The sequence below is a fragment of the Coloeus monedula genome (assembly GCF_965178545.1).
Source record: "Coloeus monedula genome assembly, chromosome: W".
In the NCBI taxonomy this organism is placed as follows: Eukaryota; Metazoa; Chordata; class Aves; order Passeriformes; family Corvidae; genus Coloeus; species Coloeus monedula.
This window is the reverse complement of record NC_138821.1, coordinates 16,341,962-16,363,225: the sequence shown is the minus strand read 5'-3', so window position 1 is coordinate 16,363,225 and position 21,264 is coordinate 16,341,962. Positions and strand designations below refer to the sequence as shown.

Genomic DNA, 21,264 nt, shown 5'->3' with positions numbered 1-21,264 from the left:
TGAAGAAGTTTTGCTCAGGTTTTCCTTCCCCCTCTCAGGCTCAGTTTAAAGGCATAAAAAGGCACAAAAAGGCACAAAATTAATTCCTGTGCATGGGGCAGCGATAGGGGATACACATCACAAGGTCACCTCAAGACATTCCACCCCTTATCCCATATCGTTGACTCAATGCCCAAACTAATATATTCTAACTCTACACACACATATTAATACATACATACATACATACATATATATATATATGTACAGACAGTGACAGTAACACTCAGCAAGCAGTGGTATACAGGCATTCCACATTACAGGTGGTTTTCACCCAACAATCAGATCTCCCTGCGGTACACAACATGTTGTTCCATCTTTCTGCATTACCCACCACGTGCAACCAGGTCCCTGAGCAAAGACAACCCCACGGATGGGTTTGTCTGTATTCAAGGCAGAATTAACCCAAACAGTCTTTCCTAACAGACCTCTGACATGCACTACTGGGACCTTATCTCCATCTGTTGTATGCAGGGATTCAGATTGGGCTGGACCAGCTCTATTGGTGGAACCTTGGGTGTTAACTAACCAGGTGGCCTTTGCTAGATGCTGCTCCCAATTTTTGAAAGTTCCCCCACCCAGTGCCTTCAAGGTGGGTTTCAACAATCCATTGCACCGTTCCACTTTGCCTGCAGCTGGTGCATGGTAAGGGATATGGTACACCCACTCAATGCCATGTTCTCTAGCCCAGGTGTTGATAAGGCTATTCTTAAAATGAGTCCCATTGTAAGATTCAATTCTCTCAAGGGTACCATGCCTGCAAAGGACTTGCTTTTCAAGACCCAAGATGGTGTTCTGGGCTGTAGCATGAGGCACAGGGTAGGTCTCCAACCATCCTGTGGTGGCTTCTACCATTGTGAGCACATAGCGCTTGCCTTGGCGGGTTTGAGGCAGTGTGATGTAATCAATCTGCCAGGCCTTCCCATACTTGTATTTGGACCACTGCCAACCATACCACAGGGGCTTCACCCGCTTGGCCTGCTTGATTGCAGCGCATGTCTCACAACCATGGATCACCTGGGAGATACTGTCCATGGTTAGATCCACCCCTCAGTCTCGTGCCCACCTATAGGTGGCATCTCTGCCTTGATGACCTGAGGCATCATGGGCCCATCGAGCTAAGAACAACTCTCCTTTAAGTTTCCAGTCCAACTCTACCTGTGACACTTCTATCTTTGCAGCCTGATCTACCTGCTCGTTGTTTCGGTGTTCCTCATTGGCCCTACTCTTGGGGACATGGGCATCTACATGGCGGACTTTCAAAACCAGCTTTCTTACTCGGGCAGCGATGTCTTTCCACTCTTCAGCAGCCCAGATTGGCTTTCCCCTATGCTGCCAATTAGCTTTTTCCCACTTTTCCAGCCATCCCCACAGAGCATTGGCTGCCATCCATGAATCAGTGTAGAGGTATAGCTTTGGCCACTTCTCTCTTTCATCAATGTCCAGGGCTAGCTGAACAGCTTTGAGTTCAGTGAGCTGGCTCGATCCACCTTCTCCTACAGTAGCTTCTGCAACCCGTCGTGTGAGGCTCCATACGGCTGCTTTCCACTTTCATTTCATTCCTATGATTCAACAGGAACCGCCAGTGAAAAGAGCGTAGCATGTGTCTTCTGATGGCAGTTGGTTGTACGGTGGAGCTTCTTCAGCACGTGTCACTTGTTCTTGTTCTTCTTCAGCCGTGAGACCAAAGTTTTCACCTTCAGGCCAATTTGTGTTTATTTCCAAAATCCCAGGGCAATTCAGTTTTCTGATACAGGCCTGCTGTGTGATGAGAGCAATCCATTTGCTCCATGTGGCATTGGTGGCATGGTGGGTAGAGGGAACTTTTGCTTTGAACATCCACCCCAGCACCGGTAGTCAGGGTGCCAGGAGGAATTGTGCTTCAGTGCCGATTACCTCTGAGGCAGCTTGGATTCCTTCATAGGCTGCCAAGATTTCCTTCTCTGTTGGAGTATAGTTGGCTTCAGACCCTCTATAGCTTCAGCTCCATAATCCTAGTGGTCGACCTTGAGTCTCACCAGACACCTTCTGCCAAAGGCTCAAGGACAGACCATGACTCCCGGCTGCAGAGTAGAGCAGGTTCTTCACTTCTGGTCCTGTCCTGACTGGGCCAAGGGCTACGGCATGAGCTATTTCCTGCTTGATTTGGGCAAAAGCTTGTTCCTGTTCAGGGCCCCAGGGAAATTCTTCTTCTTGCGGGTAACCAGGTAGAGAGGACTCACAATCAGGCTATACTCAGGAATATGCATCCTCCAAAAGCCTATGGCACCTAGGAAAGCTTGTGTTTCCTTCTTGTTGGTTGGTGGAGACATTGCTGTGATCTTATTGACGACCTCGGTGGGAATCTGATGCAATCCATCTTGCCATTTCACTCCCAGGAACTGGATCTCTTGAGTAGGTCCCTTGACTTTGCTCTTCTTGATGGCAAAACCAGCTTCCAGGAGAATCTGGGTGATTTTGTCTCCTTTCTCAAACACTTCTGCTGCAGTGTTCCCCCACACAATGATGTCATCAATGTACTGCAGATGATCTGGAGCCTCACCCTTTTCTAGTGCAGTCTGGATTAGTCCATGGCAGATGGTGGGACTGTGCTTCCACCCCTGGGGCAGTCGATTCCAGGTGTACTGCACAACCCTCCAGGTGAAGGCAAACTGAGGCCTGCACTCTGCTGCCAAAGGAATGAAGAAAAATGCATTAGCAATGTCAGTAGTGGTATACCACTTCACTGCTTTGGACTCTAGCTCTTACAGGAGTTCCAGCATGTCCGGCACAGCAGCACTCAGTGGTGGAGTCACTTCATTCAAGCCACAATAGTCCACAGTCAATCTACATTCTCCTTCTGATTTGCACACAGGCCAAATGGGACTATTGAAGGGTGAGTGGGTCTTGCTGATCACCCCTTGGCTCTCCAGCTCACGGATCATCTTGTGGATGGGAATCACAGCATCTCGAGTTGTCTGGTACTGTCGGCAATGCACTGTCGAGGTAGCAATTGGTACTCTTTGTTCTTCCCCCTTCAGAAGTCCTACTGCAGATGGGTTCTCTGATAGTCCAGGCAAAGTGTTCAATTGCTTAATGACCTCTGTCTCCACAGCAGCTATTCCAAAAGCCCACTTGAGTCCCTTTGGGTCTCTGAAATACCCGCTTCGGAGGAAGTCTATGCCCAAAATGCACAGGGCGTCTGGACCAGTCACAATGAGATGTTTCTTCCACTCATTCCTGGTCAGGCTCACCTCAGCTTCCACCAAGGTCAAATCTTGTGATCCACCTGTTACACCAGCAATAGAAACAGATTCTACCCCCACATGTTGTGATGGGATTATTGTTCACTGCGCACCAGTGTCAACCAAGGCATCATGTTTTTGTGGTTCTGATGTACCAGGCCAATGAATCCACACAGTCCAAAAACACGGTTTTCCCTGGCCTCTACCTGGCTAGAGGCAGGGCCCCTCTGTGCCTGGTTATCCTTCTTTCCCTGGGCCTGCATCTTAGAGGTTCCTTCATGGGAATCGGACATGCCATCGTCTTTTCCATCATTTCCAGCAGTTTGGCTACTGGCAACTGGAGCTACTTCCTTTTTGGTAGAACTTCCTTTCTGAGACTTGCACTCTTCAAGTCACGCACTCGTGCTGCCAGAGCAGAAGAAGATTGTCCACCCCACTTCCTCATGTTTTTCCCCATAGTCACACAGGAAATCCCACAGCTTACTTTGTGGGATGTACTTTCTCTCTGGGGAAGGTCCGCGTCTGGTATCAGAATCTCTGATCTGTACCGCCGAGATTTGGAGAAGGCCCTCTTTCATCTCCTTGAATTCCTGGTGATTCTTCTCCATCTTATCTTGCATTTTCTGCATGCATGTTTCCACAGCTGTGAGTTTTGCATGTGTTGGGCCATGCATGGAATCTGCATATGCTCGGAGCTTCACTGCCATATCCTGCACGGTCTCATTCGCACCGTAATCGGGTTTCATTATTGCTAAAGCAGAAGCGTATCCTTGTGGCCCAAGCCGTATGAGTTTTCACCACATGAATGGATTAACTCTGACCCGGTCTGGACTCCTCAATCCTGGATCATCTGTGAAGACAATCTCTACCACCCCTAGTTCTCTCAGACATTGGATCCCTTGTTCCATGGTCTTCCACGGGGTTTGCTGCATGTAGAGATCATCTCCACACAGATATCTATCCCTCACGCCATTAGACACCCATCTCCAGAGACTGACAGAGTCAGCCCCCGTTATGATCGCTTGGTCGATAGCTGGATCACGTTACAGGGATCCCAAATGCCTCGCTTCAGCACCATCCAGCATCACATTATCACCTGCCGCATCCCAAATACGGACCATCCAACTTATTATGGATTCATCAGACCGTCGGGTGTAATCCTTTCTTAGGCTATGAAGGTCCTTTATGGACATGGACTCAGTAATGGTTTCTGTGCCTGAGTCCATTGGTGGTTTTGAGGTTCCTTCCCCTGCATCTTTTGAGGTTCCTTCTCCTGCATCATCCTCATCTTTCACTGGGCGATCAGTTTTGGTTGTGTGTTTTTTTCCTCATGACAGGAGCCACTGTCAGTGGCTTAGACTCTTCATCTGTTTCGGGCTTGCGATCTGTTTTGGCTGCTGCCTGAGTGACTGGGGTGTCTGCAGGCTTTGCTGATTTATCTTCCTGGCCCTCTACCTTTACCTGCTGCAGTGTGCGATAGGCATATGCCAAAGCCCAACATATTGCAAGGAGCTTTTTCTCATTAGAATTGTCATTGTATTTCTCTTTCAGATATTTTGCCACCTCAGCTGGTTTCTGAATTTGTTCAGATGGGAAATCCCAAACTATCGGGTCAGAGAATTTCTTCAGGGTTTGGCCCATATCCTCCCCTTCCCCACACCACTCAGGATGTTCCACCTCTGGGTCAGGTGTCTCGGCAGTCACCCTGGAAATCTGAGCCCTCATTCTAGACAAGCTGCGAGACATATGGAGGAGGATTACCAGATTAAATACCAGGAGGGTGGTCTCTTTAACATCCAGGGGAAACTGAACATTCTCAAAAGGTAACCTATCAAATTTTAAGGGAAGGGAAACGCCGTCTCCTCCTCTTTTCACAATCTGGGTGCAATTACTAATAAATTCCCAAAACAGGCTACTGAAGCTAGGACTGGGGTTAGGACAGAGAAACCACATATCATACACACTTCGAACAGCTGCCTGTACCTCTGTCAGCTTCCTATAAATCATTAACACTGAGCACAGCAAAATAGAAAATCCGAATTCGTGCCCCTGCTCTGCAAAAATTCCTTATCAAGGATAAGATCGGACCAAGTTGTGGATAGGCAAATAGGCCTAAGGACCAGAAAGGCAGTAGTACCTTTAACAAGCCTACGGACCAGAAATACATGAATATATCAAGCCAGAGAAACGTTATGAACTCAAACAACATGGTGACTATTTTACCCCAACACAGAATAATTAAATTCAAACCAAAATGTAATTAGTACACGTTTTTCACTTTCCTTCAAGCCCCGCAGTTGGACGCCACTAAATTTGTTCTGGTTTGGCCAAATTTAGAAATATATCCTCTCAGAGAAGGCAGGTTACAACCAGCCCTCCCCCACCAGGTTCAGGAAAAAATAAATTTTCCTCAGAGGAAAGTGAAAGAGATAAAAACTATTTATTTAACAAACACACAGGAAAAGGATAATAATGCAAAAAATAAAATCTCTCACCCTGCTGAGAGAAACCTGGGAAAATCTCAGAGTCTTTCCGTAGATCTCTCTCCCCCTCCTTGAAGCAGGATGGGGTGGTGGGCCCACCTCCCGGGCCAAGACCTCCGTGGAAATTCCTCCTGATGTATTCTGATGTTGAAACAGTCCAGCAGAAGGAAAAAAAAAGAGAAAAACAAAGTCCCAGGAAAACAAAAGTTCGACTCTTCATCTCTCTCCGGAGAAAGAAAAAGGATGTGAAAAACTGGCCGAAAGCAAGCTGGGTGCCTTCCCCACTCTCGTTCCGCTGCCACAGCTGAAAAAAAAGTCTCTATCTCTGTGTGACCTTGAATAAGCTGCAAACTGCTTTGAAGAAATTTTTCTCAGGTTTTCCTTCCCCCTCTCAGGCTCAGTTTAAAGGCACAGAAAGGCACAAAATTAATTCCTGTGCATGGGGCAGCAATAGGTGATACACATCACAAAGTCACCCCAAGACACCCTCAAACATTGGCATGGCACCCCCACGCTTATCTCTGTTGAGCCTGGTTTTGTCCCCATCCCCCTTCAAATCTAGTTTAAAGCTCTCTCAATAAGCCCTGCTAACTCCTGAGCTAAAATCCTTTTCCCCCTTTTAGACGGATGGACCCCGTCTTTTGCCAGCAGTCTCGGTGTCACATAAACTGACCCATGATCAAAACCCCCAAAATTCTACTGGTAACGCCAGTCTCAAACCCAGGTTTTCATCTGCATGCTTTTCCTGTTTATTGCCCCATCATTCCCTGCAGGGAACTGGCAGGACAAAAGAGAACACAACTTCTGCTCCAGATCCTTCTACCAGTTGTCCCAAGGCCCTGAGGTCCCTCTTGGTTGTCTGCAGCCTTCTTGCTGGGACTTTGTCACTGCCCACCTGAAAAAGCAGTAGTAGGTAATAGTCAGTAGGCTGTACCAGGCTGGGAAGTTTCTTGGTGATGTCCCTTACCCAGGCCCCAGGAATGCAGCATACTTCCCTATGGGTTGAGTCCAGTCAGCATATTTGGCCCTTTGTTCCTTTCAAAAGTCACCAATGACTGCTACTTCTTTACTACTACGACCCTTCTTTTTTTCTTAACTGAGGAGGTCATGATGCAGTGGGTAGGCTGCCCTGCCCTAGGCAACACCTCCAACCTGGATGGACTTTCATCCACATTCTCATTTCCCTGGTCCTCAGATTCCAGGGTTCATAACTATTGTATAAGGGCACCTAGGAAGGTGAGGTAGGTTGGGAGGGGATTTGCTTGCCACCCCGAGTAGAAACCCATTTCTACACCCCTCCATCTCTACAGTCCCCTCCTTCTTCCTGGTGGTGAGAGGGTAGATCTATTGCTTCTTGTGAAGTAGATGGCAGGTCGTTTGTCTAAGGCATGGTAGAGTGCGGCTCCACTGGTCAGTCTCCTCCATCCCTGATACTTCTTAGTCTTTCTACTTCTCTCAGCTCTGCCACTGGGCCGAGCAGATTGTTGACCTGATTGTACCTCACACAGCTGTTTTCTCTGCTGCCCTCTGAGAGCAGTGCCAGACTCTGGCACTCCTTGCAGCCTAAGACCTGGATGGCTGTGTGTTTTTGTGGACACTCTGTCTGGGTTGCCACATCCTTTATGGTGTGCACAGAGGAAACAGCTTCTGGCCAAATGGAAACCATATCTGAGCTCCCTTGGCGAGGGCAATGACCACCAACTCAGCTAACTACTCCAGCTGCAGAGCCTCAGTGCTCTCCCTGCACACCCTTCCTCATGATCTGCCACACCATGACACGCACTGTTTGTGGGGGGTTTTTTCCATAGAAGGTGGAAAAATCCCACTTGGCTTTTTTTTTTGTTCAAGTCTATTGACAGATGTGTGCTGTAATGCAGACAAGAACATTTAACTTCCATGCCTTGTATCTCCCACAGTAACCATCTGTGTAAGCATAAGGATGCTACAGACTAAGCTAAAAACTATTATAGAAGCTTTCAGAGGAAATATGGGGTTTTGTCCTTGAACTACAATAAATTTTTTGAAACAGGAATAGCTGCTTTGTGACTTGGGGAGGGTGAGAATCCTATGCTTTCGTGCTCTCTCTACTGGTGTTTTCATTATAATTTTCAAATGTAGTATGTGAGTTCTGAAAATTAGTGTTATGAGATGATATTCTTCAGGAGTGTGGTCATCGAACCCCTGAAACTTAAAATACCAAGCAAGTTCATTAAAATATTATTTTATATTAACTCTAATGAAGTTCTACTGCTGCCTTTAATGCTAAGTATGCACTCTGTGATTATTTCAAAATATCTGTTGCAAAAATAAGACCCCTTAAATGCTAAATTGAATTAAGCGAGAGAGACAGAGTGCTTTAACAATGTACATCATGAGGAAATTCCAGTGGAAAGAGAACAAACTATACTGCTTGTCTCACTAACAACTGTATCTTGCTAATTCAAGGGGAAGAACAAGTATGGCAGGAAACATCGGAAATGGTATTTTCAGGATTTCTGTCTCTTTTTTTTTTAATGAACATTAAATGCAGTGTTTCTGTTCTCATAAAACTGCACTAACGCTTCAAGTTCATGGACTTCATGTTTCACCTGAAATACTATGCCTAACTTCAGTGTCACTAAGCTAAAGATGTGCTGAAAGGTGGTTTAGACAAAACTTGTTCAAACTATTGGCTCAGAAGGCTTCTGAAAGGTTAAAATCCTTTGTAAAGCTAACTACATAGTTCTGAACATTTGGAGTATTACCTAAGGGGTAGGAAATATTGGGATTATTGCTCAATTGAATATTGCTCTTAATAACTGTTCTTCCGATGTGTTTTTTTATTTTTTAGAATGCCTAAATTATATTGACTTTTATAGTTTTATGCTAAAATAGGGAGTTCTTTCCTTGAAACTTCTCAGAAAACCTCTTTCTGCTCTACAGTACAGTAAAATCCTGATCTAATTTATCCATTTGCTTATGCTGAAATTGTTATTAAAAATAAACTGCAACATCCTTTCTCTTGCATTCGATGTTGTTGAAACAAAGTTGAAAGATAAAAGTTTACAGAAAGATTAAAAACCTTTTCATTCAGTTCCAGGATCATTATAAAATATTATAATCTGATCCTAGAATTCATTGAGTATAGACATGTGCTGAAGATAAAAGCCTGTATTTATCCAAATATAATCTGATCTGTTTTGTTTCCCTTTTTAAGGTGTATTAACTGTGGTGGTGGCATTAGAATGTATTTTACTATAGTAGCTTTTTGTCTTGGTTTGAAAGACAGGAGCCTGCTAAGGAAAGCAGGAGACCTCCTTGGAATGGCAGATACGACCCCCCTTCCCTCCGAGTTATTATAATTTTGAAATCAAGGGGCTTTCAGGCAAAGATGTGGGAAATAGGAATAACAGTTCTTTACTATTATATATATATATGTGTAACCAGTCAAACAAACAACAATAACTATGACAGTAACAGCAAAGAATCACAAACCCAGTGCCAGCCTTCTCTGCTCTCTGGCCCTTTCCCCTCGGGTGCAGTTCCGGTCGCAGCCGGCAGGGGCGCTGGCGGCTCCCGGTGAGCAGGGCAGGTGCGATGGTTCCCCCGCGGCTGCAGGGAGTGCTCCGGAGCGAGCTCGGGGAGCACGTGGCACCGGTGGCCTGGGATCCCGGGAAGAGATGGGACAAAAGCTTCACAAACCGCTGGGCAGCCGATCCCCGTGTCCGGCCAGACTCTCGGGAACAGCAGGCTGGAACAGCAGGCCAGAACGGCAGGCTGGAACAGCAGGGATGAGCACAAATCCCGGGTGGCAGACGAGACGCATCCAAACAGGGAACCCCCCGGAGGTCTGGGCAGGCAGGGCGAGCAGGGCTACAGCGTAGCGAAGGATCGAAGCAATGGCGGGGGCAGGGCGGCCACGGCCCGGCTCCCAGCGGGGCAGGGAAAGGTGGGCTTGGGATCCCGGGGCTTCTCCAGCAGAAGGAAAAAGCAGCCCAAGAAAGCAGCCTCTCTCTCTGTCCAAAGCGCCAGGGACCGACTGACTGCACACCCTGGTGAAACAAAAGAGTAGCCAGATGTACCCAACTTCAATGGGTAGCTCTTTTGTTTTACTCAAATACCCAGCCATTTGTCCCCCTAGCAACACCTATGGGGAAAATTCCTTTAACAGAAAAAAAAAACCAGGAGAGCTCCCAAAACCCCAACACTTTTACTGAAAATATCTGTATATAGTGCATTGCTTTTCTAGATATTCTCATATTAAAAAGGGAAAGAAAATCAGGTGAACTTTAGGTAGCACTTCTTTTTTTCCTTTTAACAGTAATGGTACAGCATTTATAGTTCCATTGTCTACAAGAGCCACTTGTATAGACACCCAACAAGGGATGGTTTATACAAATTTCACATTATTTCAATCTTCAGTTAAATAATCTATGGTTACATAAATATAGCATTTTAGAGTAAATTTAATTAGCTATTTTATTTTATATATAAATATAAAATAAATGTATATGTTTTAAATATGTGTACACACACCCATGCACAGTTCGTATACCAGTACTTCTTGTTTCTGTACACTTCTAAACAAATAATTTGCAAGCTAATTGCTTCCTATTGTTTTTTCAAATGTGTTTTAAACCTTGAATATTGTTCTTCTGGTACTGTACACCATTACTGTGTATATAATGGCTAGATTTCAGAAAGAGATGAAATATGGAAAAGCTAGGTTTCTTTAAATGGATATTTAAATTTATTTTCACAAATTCTTATTGCTTCTAGACTGAATTTCTAAAAAATTAGTTCTTCCAAATATAGCACAGATCTTTCAAAAAACTACAAATTGCCAAATAATTGTTTAAACTAGAAAGACCAGAAACTAGTATTTAATTTTATTTGTCTCTCTACTACTCTTTCTTTCTAGGAATATTCCTCTGCATTGATCTAATATTCCTGTTAGTTAGCAAATGTGATTCATGGAAGAAGTGGCAGTGTTAGCAGATGGAAATGCAAGTTTCAGCAGAGCATTTGTACTATACCTGTACTAGTTTGGAAACAAACCAGTGGGAGATCACAAGTCAGAATTATAATTTAATAGGAAAATTAAAATAAATGCAATAGTACAAGAACACTGACAGAGTCAGGATACAACCTGACACCTTGTTAGTCAGGGTGGTTGTAGCAGTCCAGATGAAATGGTCCTGTTGAAGTGGTGATGCTGTAGAAGGGTCTGGTCTTCACCTGAAGGTCCAGTGGTGGTTATATAGCTCTTGTCTTCTGGGAATCCAGTAGGTAGGGCTGAGTGTGGTGTTCCAAACCTCAGATTATATCCAGGTAGGAATGCTTGGTTCCTCCTCCTGGGCAGAGCATCTCACAATGGGCTAATGTAATTTTATGAGTCATACAATGAGGCTTGATAGCCCATTAACAGAAGATATCTCCCAGAGGGAGTTATCAGGGATGTGTCATGGAAGAGATGAAGAACACTGCCCCACCTGGTTTTAAGAGATGGTGATAGAGTACATACTTTTGGTTACATCTTACATTGTAACCTAAGACAATACCTCAAAGCATATGCTTGTATATTCAGTCGTTCAGTTAGACACAAACATAAGGTACACCTTTTTCCACTGCTGGGTTAGGGGAATTCCTCTGTTTTTTACCCTTTTGTCAAAATTAACAGCAGGTTCCAAAGCTGCTGTTGGGAAGAAAAAAAGTGAAAGGCAGAAGGCCACAGATGATTGACAAATTGTAGAGGACATGATTACAGCAATCACATTTCTTAAGGAAACCAGGCTAAAAGGATGAGCTGATCTGTTGTTTTAGCTGTGTGCAGCACTGAAATAAATGGATTAATTAGGAGAAATGTTTGCTGTCCAGAAACATTAGTCTGAAATAATTGATCTGTAATGCTTCAAAATTTTAGGTGATAACAAGTGTCTGTAATTTAAATTTTGGAAAAGACTTTAAAGCATTGTCCTCCCAAATCTCCCTAATCTAGAGAAATATGATTACTAAATGTTTCAGGAATCTGAATTTAGGTGTAGTGAATCAGCAATGACTTTTGCAAATCTATAAACTAATGACTTCACAAATTTTTAGTTTGCATATTGCAATAGAATCTGTGAGGGGTTTTACCTTTTATGTGTTAAGATTTTTTCTATAATTTTAAACGTATCTGTAGAGAAGGAATTCTGATATGTGAGCGTGAAGCATTTTGCTTTGTTTTCTAACAAACGGAAGTAGTTGGATTTTGTTTTATGTCTGGTGAATGTAGTACAGTTTGTTCTGCTTTCAGGCAGGGTTTTTAAAGTATTAGTCATTTATTCCTATACTAACTGGTGGGGTTTTGGGGTTTTTTTATTAGGTTTTTTCTATGAGTATCTGTCTGGATGACTGATATAGAACTTGCATTGAGAATATGAGGAAAAGTATGAGCCTTAATATTTGTCTGTCTTCTTGCCTAACCACTCTCTGTTTACTGAATGTATCCAGAATAACAGAATATGAAGAGACTTCTCACTGAACATGAAAGAAAAAATATTTTGTTTCACTTCATTGTTTATTTTAACCAAGTCTCAAATCAGACTATATTTTCTGGTTTGATTTTCAGAGTGATATAACTGAAAATGCTTCTCCTATATTTCAGGAAGAACAAATTGATGATTGGATGGTATATTAATAAGTAGCTGTTCTATTACGAGAATAAGAAGATATTTGGGGAGTTGGGAAGAACTGGATTTTCACCCTAGTCTAGCAGCTTTGCTGCTCACTTAAACACAGATGAATGAAGACCCCATTTGGAAAATCACCAGGTCAGCGATCCAGAGCTGATGCAGGTGAGGTGTTACTGAATTTGAGGGTTGTTGTTTTTTAGTGGATAAAAAAGTGTCCTTATCTTATAGATTTTTCTTATGTACTAATGGTTTTATGAAACTGTTGCTGTTTGTGATTGGGGGGGTTGATGGTTGTTGGGGTTTTTTTAAGATAAGAATTATTGGAACTGTGGAATTGAAAGGATATACATAAATTTAAGATGTACAGAATTACATTTATGAAGTTGTACTGGTTTTGGCTGGGATTGATTTAAATTTCTTTGTAGTAGCTGGCATGGTGCTATGTTTTGTTTTTGTGCTGAAAACACTGTTGATAACACACTGATGTTACTGCTGAACTGTGCTTACACAGTGTCAAGGCCTTCTCTCTCATGCTGCAAGAGAAAGACAAATTTAGGTGCTAATGAAATTATCTGCTGCATGTTTCCTAATTTCAGGTGTAGATTAGGGAAGTGTACCAGGTAGTCATTATTAGGAGACTGTAAAACCAACCTGTCTTAGTTTAAGACAATTTTACAGGGTGCAGACTTTGAAATGTTATCTCCCCTTAGTTTTAACCACTCCCCTTTCAACAATAAGGAGAGACAAATACGAAGAGATAAGTGAAAAAATAACAGTTTACTAAAAGAAAAACAGCAATAACCACTAGATACAAAGGTGCTGAGTTATGTGGCCCTCTCCCCGAGAACAAAGAACACAATATGGCCACCACCTGGACAGCCCAGTGGCCCAGAGGACAAAGACAAGATAGCGGAGAAGCCCCCTTCTCCGGACCATGCAGCCGAGAGAGAGAACAAAGGAAAACAACACAACAACCAAGCCTCTGCAGTTCCAGAACTCCCTCCCTGCCCCCAAACAACAACAGGAGCAGGGAAAAACAAAACCTGGAAAAAACTATTTTTCTCCAAAAGGCTCCAATGCTGCTTAAACACCGGAAGAAACTTCCTGGCAGTTGCAGGGCTAACCGCCCCCTCAGTGGCTTGAGACTCATGGAGAGTGGCTTCAATGCTGCTGAAATGCTGATTCCTGTGAGGCAGCACGAGGCAGGGGCTTTCTTGCTCTTTTCTTGCTGAAAGACCTTGAAATGTGATAGAAATTAAAATTATAGTGAGTTTGTTGTATTTTATTAAAATAAAAACAACTGGGAGAAAAAAAGCTATCAAAAGCACAACTAGGTCAAGTGACAAGGAGCTGGAATTAGAAATCCAAATCAGTAGTAAAGACTTAGAAGTGGTGGCTTCTTTGAAAAAGCTAGTTTTCCTCTGTCCTGTCTATCTGCCTACAAAGGTGCAAGGAGCAGTTGCCTTTCTCAAACACTAAGGTTTCCTGGTTCCAGCCAGAGTAGAGTTAATTTTTTCAGTAGCCAGGAGGGGGCATGACTGGGGTCTGGAGGTTATTCTATATCACCTCACATCATTGCTAGGGGCAGGGGAAAGGGCTCTTTTAAGGGGAGAAGGGGTTTCTTCCAGATGAGAAAATATGGCAGAGGGAGCTGTCCAGTATTGTCTATTATCATGGAGTTTTTCCATGTGAATAATTTATTTTCTTGTACACTCTGTTAATATTGTTGCTGTTACTGTTCATTTTCTTATCTTATTGCTGTTTCCAGTAAATGGTTCTTATCTCAACCCGTGATCTTTGCCTTTTGTGCCTCCAACTCTCCTCTCCAGCCATCCACAGTGGGGAGGAGGAGGTGAAAACAGGGGAACAAGAGAGGACAGCGTGTGGTTTGGAGAGTCGGTGGGGGCACTGAATTGGGGAGCACCATTCCCAAACCACGACACAAGGCCACAGAAGGATCTTGCCATAAGATAAGCCACCACAGCGGGAACTTGAGATAAACACAGAAGGGAGGAATTTGCAACAGGAAGGCACTGATTCCAGGCCTGGTGAGGCAAGATCTGGTTAGCACACCCTGGTTAACGCATATCAACAAAAATTCCCAGTGTGGAAAAGAGAGCAACTGCTCATATACATATCACCCCAAATTATGGGAACAGCATCTGTGACCACTCTGTGATACTCGTAACTTGGACTGTATAAAGGTGGTACCCCCAGAAGAACGACTCCGGGATCCCCATCACTGAGAAGCCCGGGGTGAAGAAGGATGCTGCTGGATTCATGAGTGGTGACTGTCTTCTGCTTGACCTCTCTCTCTCCACTCTTTACTCTTTTCTATTTCTTTCTTTCTACCTCACATTTATTGTAAAATAAAATCCATATTGCATATGGTCTCATGTGCAACTCGGTCAGAGGCATCTCTCACTAATCAGATCTTAACAAAACAAAAGGCTTTAATTTGCTGTAAAGTAGGTTTAAAAGAGGAGAAAAATATATTTGACTAAATGTTCTGGTTTGGCCAAATTTAAAAATATATCCTCTGAGAGAAGGCAGGTCACCACCCCTCCCCCACCAGGTTCGGGGAAAATAAATTTTCCTCAAAGGAAAGTGAAAGAGATAAACGCTATTTATTTAACAAACAAACGGGAAAAGGATAATAATGGTAAATAATAAAATCTCTCACTGTGGAGAAAAAACCTGGGAAAGTGTTAGAGTCCTCCCTTTGGTCTCCTCGGAGCTGGGGCTTGGGCCAGGGCCAGGCCCTCTGTGCCCGGTGGAAAGTCCTCCCAATGTGCTCTGATGTTAAAGCAATCAAGCAGTCCAGTAGAAAAGGGAGAAAATCTGAAATTCCAGGGAAGGAAAAATTCAACTCTCAGTCTCTCTCCAGAGAAAAAGCAGCTGAACCACTGGCCAAAAAAACTGTCCTCGGGAAACAGCAAGCCGGGTGCTTCCTCCCTCCCCTGCCATAGCTGGGAAACAAATTGCTATCTGTGTGTGACCTTGAACAAGCTGCAAACTGCTTTGAAAAAGTTTTGCTCAGTTTTTCCTTCCCCCTCTCAGGCTCAGTTTAGAGGCATAGAAAGGCACAGGAATTAATTTCTGGGCATAGGGCAGCGATATGGGATACACATCATAAGGTTACCCCAAGACACTAAAGTATCCAGATTTTTGAAGTTTACCTCTACTGGGAAACAGAATTATTAGTTCCATCTTGAGAAATAAAGGATAACATCCAATATGGAGAAACAAACGAAAGCCAAACTTGGTTCTTATTTTTTAATAACAGTAGAGCGTGTGTCTGCAGTCTCAGTAATTTTGTTAAAATATAGAGGAGCCTCTCAGGATATAGTTTCAGTAGATCAGTCAGCTCCTTAGTGCTTGGCATTGTGCTTGTGCTTCTAATTAGAGCATGTTTCTCCTCAATATAGGTGAATCCTGATTTTTTTTTTTTTTTATTAACATAATCTAATCTAATTGTCTGTGAGGTAAGATGTGGTTACCCTGGTGTCCTGGTTCTGGCCAGGACAGGGTTAACTTTTGCAGTAGCCAGGAGGGGCTCAGGCAGGACTCGGGTTATTCTATACCACCTCATGCCACACACAGGGGAGTCACTTCTTTTCCAGTTTGCTGGGGTGTACGGTCAGGTAGCACTGGGTTCCGCACAGTGAGAAATTGCATGTGAATCGTTTGCCTGTCTTGTATACTCTGTTATTAGCATTGTTGCTGTTCATTTTTATTTCATTGCTGTTTCCAGTAAATTGTTCTTATCTCAAGCCATAATCTTTACCGTTTTGTGCCTCCCATTCTCCTCTCCATCCCGCCATGGGGGGGGGGGGGGGGAAGTGAGCCAGTAGTGCATGGACTGGGGTGTTTTCGGTGGGAACACTAATTTGGGAAATACCATTCCTAAACCATTACACCTTGTGTTTACATTTATATTTCAACTTTTTGAGCCTAGTGATCACTTGTTTTATGCTGTACAAATGTAATGCATGGTCCTTTACAGTCCTTCCTAGATGTTACCAGTACTGTCCTTGGGAATTATGAAGAGATCCCACTCCCAGATTCGACTACTTTAAGATGCAATGAAACCTTTTGGGAGAGTCAGGAATTCATTTTACCACTCTTCTCCTGGTCCGGTTTCCCAAACTCTTAGAGTTGACATTGGGCAGGCAATATTAGGTGTGAATAAACACATCTCTGAAATTTTCAGGTATCTCAAAGTAATTCTGAAAGAGACATCAAATCAATATTAATTCTCATGTGATGGTGTTTCCACAGCAGATACTGAAATATAATTTTAAAATGTCAGCTTTTGCTGCCTGTCATAAAGATGGGATATTATGAGAAATAAGCAGCTGTGGTGTGTTTTGAAGAGTCCATCTAATTTTGCTGGACTGAATGGAGAGTACCATCTGATATGATGACAATTAAAAACATTGCTAGTAGCTTTTTCCCATCCCTCTTCCTTTTCTCTCCTCCTATGTTCCCCAGTTGAAATGTGTGTACTTCCTCTATAGTCCACACCATCAAAGAATGTTTATTTCATTTCTGTGTTGCCTTACCCTTTTTCTTTCTCTGTAAGGTAGAAGCATTCAGAAACATGGCTCCTAGTTTTGCTATTGAATTTAACAGCATTCTAAGGATACATTAGGCAGAATTAATCCAGGCTCAAAAAGCACAGGCCAACTGGCGATTAAATGCTTAATTATTTTGTTCTTGACTTTTTATTATTGAAAATATTTAGTTTTTTAGTCATGAGAGATTGAGCCATATATATTCTTCTTCCTCAGATCTATCCAAGTTTGACTCTTTGCTGCTTATTATAAAGAAGCATAAAACAAATCCAATCACTTTGTGTGTTTGTTTTTTGGGTTTTTTTTTTTTGCTAATATTCAGTATTAACTTCTGGTTTTATATTCATGGCAAATTAGTTGTACAGTGTTTATTTTGAATGATGTCTAAAACATGGAATTTCATGTAATGTGCAAGTTGAAACAGTAGCACTTGTCATTCCATAGTCAGGACGAGGTAAAGGATATGAACTTAAATCCATTCAATGAGATTCATGGTATATAGAATCTGATAACTCTCCGTTATTGTTTTCTAATTACTGTTAACATCTTTGAAGTCACATTATTGCTTGAGACCAAACCAAGCTTGACCCCAAAATATTCGATACACTATTTTTTCACTTGAAATGTTTATGGTAATGTATTGCTGTATTGGGTTTGCGTGGCAAGGTTTTGGTAGCAGGGGGCTACAGGGGTGGCTTCTGTGAGATGCTGCTGGAAGCTTCACATTATGTCTGGCAAAGCCAATGCCAGGCGGCTCCAAGACAGACCCACCACTGGCCAATGTTGAGCCAATCGGCAATGGTAGCAATGCATCTGGAATAATATATTTAAGAAGGGAAAAAAAAGTTATTGCACAGAAGTAATTGTGGCCAGAGAAGAGAGGAGAATATGGGAGAGGAACAACTCTGCAGACACCAAGGTCAGTGCAGAAGAGGGGGGAGGACATGCTCCAGGTGCCAGAGCTGAGATTCCTCTGCATCCTATGGTGAAGACCATAGTGATGTCAGACTGTCCCCCTGCAGCCCATGGAGGCCGCGGGGGGTGCAGAGATCCACCTTCAGCCCGTAGAGGAGACCCACACTAGAGCAGGCAGATGCCTGAAAGAAGGCTGTGAACCTGTGGGAAACCCGTGCTGGAGCAGCCTGTTCCTGAAGGACTGCACCCCATGGAAGGGACCCATGCTGGAGCATATCATGAAGAACTGTAACCTGTGTGAGGGACTCATGTTGGAGAAGTTTGTGAAGGATTGGCTCCAGTGGGAGGGACCCCACACTGAAGAAGGGGAAGGACTCCTCTGCCTTAGGGGGAAGCAGCAGCAGAAACGACGTGTGATGATGTACTAGTTTGAAAACAAACCAGTGGGAGGCACCAAGTCAGAATAACAATTTAATAGGGAAATTTAAAAAAATAAAGGCAGAAAACACGGGTTAAACTGACAGAGTCAGGATACAACCTGATACCCTGTTAGTCAGGGTGGCGGTAGCAGTCTGATAAAATGGTGGCTGCAGTCCTCCTGAAGTCGTGGATGTGATTGTGTTGAAGCAGTGATCCTGTAGAAGGGTCTGCTCTTCCTCAGAAGGTCCAGTGGTGGCTATGTAGCTCTTATCCTCTGGGAATCCAGTGGAAAGGGTTGTCTGTGGTGTTCGGAACCTCAGATTATATCCACGATGGAATGCTTGGTTCCTCCTTCTGGGTGGAGCATCTCACAATGGGATGATGAGTCATGAGGCAAGGCATTGATGGGCCCATTAACAGAAGATAGTCTGGAGGGAGGAGGCAAGGAAACACTGTCCCACCTGGTTTCAACAGCTCATGCGGATGGTAATAGAATACACTGTAACCCAGGACAGATGAACTGACCCTAATCCCCATTCCCCATCTCCCTGCACCACTGGGGGGAAGGAGGTAGAGAATCAGGAATAAAGTTAAGACTGGAAAGGAGAGAGGAGTGGGGAGAAAGTGTTTTTAAGATTTGGTTTTAATTCTCATTATCTTTCTCTGATTTGATTAGTAATAGATTCAGTTATTATCCCCAAGTTGAGTCCTTTCTGCCCATGATGGCAATCAGTGAGTGATCTTTCCCTGTACTTATCTCAACTTATGAACCTTTCATTGTATTTTCTCTCCCCTGTCCAACTGAGGAGGTGTCTTGAGGTGACTTTATGATGTGTATCCCCCTATCGCTGCTCTAGGCCCAGAAATTAATTTTGTGCCTTTCTGTGCCTTTAAACTGAGCCCGAGAGGGGGGAGAGAGGAAAAACCAAACAAACTTTTCAAAGCAGTTGTTCAAGGACACAGATACACACTCCTCTGCGTTCTGCTGCGGTAGCAAGAGCAGAGGAAGCACCCTTCTTGCTTTTCAGCCAACTTTCAGCTGCTTTTCTCCGGAGAGAGACGGAGAGTTGAACTTTGTTTTCCTGGGACTTCGGTTTTTCCCTTCTTCTCTTCTGGACTGTTTCAACATCAGAACACATCAGGAGAATTTTTCACCGAGACCCCAGAGGTGGGCCCACACCGACCCAGCTCTGAGGAGGAGGAGAGAGGCCACACCTACAGAAGGACTCTGAAACCTTCCCAGGTTTCTCTCCACAGCAAGAGGTTTTCTTATTTAGCATTATTATCCTTTTCCCAAACCTGGTGGGGGAGGGGTGGTTGCAACCTCCCTTCTATCAGAGGATATTTTCCTCCAAATTTGTCCAAACCGGCACAAATAATTAGTGGACCACATATCATCAGCCACTGTCAAATGGCTTAGGCTCTCCATCTGTTTCGGCTGCAGCCTGAGTGACTGGGGTGTCTGCTGATTTATCTTCCTGACCCTCTACCTTTACCTGCTGCAGTGTGCAATAGGCATATGCCAAGGCCCAACATATTATAAGGAGCTCTTTCTCATTAGGAATGTCATTGTATTTCGCTTTCAGATATTTCCCCACCTCAGCTGGTTTCTGAATTTGTTCAGGGAGGAAATTGCAAACCATTGGGTCAGAGAATTCCTTCAGAGTTTGGCCCATATCCTCCCATTCCCCACACCACTCAGGATTTTCCACCTCTGGGTCAGGTGCCTCGGCAGTCACCCTGGAAATCTGAGGTCTCATTCTAGACAAGCTGCAAACCACATAGAGGAAGCTTACCAGATAAAATACCAGAAATACCAGGAAGGTGGTCTCTTTAACATCCAGGGGATACTGAACATTCTCAAAGGATAACCTATCAAATTTAAAGGGAAGGGAAACCCCGTCTCCTCCTCTTCTAACAATCTGGGTGCAATTACTAACAAATTCCCAAAACAGGCTACTGAAGCTAGGACTGGGGTTAGGACGGAGAAACCACCTATCATACACACTTCGAACAGCTGCCTGTACCTCTGTCAACTTCTTATAAATCATTATCACTGAGCACAGCAAAATAAAAATCTGAATTCGTGCCCCTGCTCTGCAAAAATTCCTTATCAAGGATAAGATCGGACCAAGTTGTGGATAGGCAAATAGGCCTAAGGACCAGAAAGGCAGTAGTACCTTAAACAAGCCTACGGACCAGAAATACACTAGTACATCAAGCCAGAGAGACATTATGAACTCAACCAACATGGTGACTACTTTGCCCCAACACATAGTAATTAATTTTAAACCAAAATGCAATTAGAACAGGCCTTTCACTTTCCTTCGAGCCCCGCAGTTGGGCGCCATTAAATTTGTTCTGGTTTGGCCAAATTTAGAAATATATCCTCTGAGAGAAGGCAGGTTACAACCACCCCTCCCCCACCAGGTTCGGGAAAAAATAAATTTTCCTCAGAGGAAAGTGAAAGAGATAAAAACTATTTATTTAACAAACACATGAGAAAAGGATAATAATGCTAAATAATAAAATCTCTCACTGTAGAGAAAAAACCTGGGAAAATATTAGAGTCCTCCCTTTTGGTCTCCCTTCTCCTCCGATCTGGGACTTGGCCCAGGGCCAGGCCCTCTGTGCTCGGTGGAAAGTCCTCCTGATGTGTTCTGATGTTGAAGCAGCCCAGCAGAGAAGAAAGGAAAAAATCAGAGTCACAGGAAAACAAAGTTCAACTCTCCAGAGGAAAAGGAGCTGGAAAAAAAACTGGCCAAAAAACTGGCTGGAAAAGAGAACAAGCTGGGTGTTTCCCTCTGCTCTCTCTCTCCTGCCACCGCTGAAATGCAGACCACTTTTTATCCCTGTGTCCTTGGAACATGATAACAAACTACAACCTGCTTTGAAGAAGATTTGCTCAGTTTAAAGGCATGGAAAGGCACAAAATTAATTTCTGGGCATAGGG

The 21,264-nt window shown here is 43.7% G+C and overlaps 1 protein-coding gene across 2 annotated transcripts in view; it reads left to right on the top strand.

Moving 5' to 3' along the window:
- LOC309584562 (spindlin-Z-like) overlaps nucleotides 1-21,264 on the top strand; it is a 137,019-nt gene that overhangs the window by 88,608 nt on the left and 27,147 nt on the right. The window contains exon 2 of one of the 2 annotated variants that reach the window (XM_082300640.1): nucleotides 12,372-12,537. In XM_082300640.1, coding sequence (XP_082156766.1) covers nucleotides 12,510-12,537 — 28 coding nt within the window. In that variant the 5' untranslated portion in view covers nucleotides 12,372-12,509. Of the gene's footprint in view, nucleotides 1-12,371; nucleotides 12,562-21,264 lie in introns of both variants that reach the window. The other variant, XM_082300639.1, reaches the window with a different exon arrangement.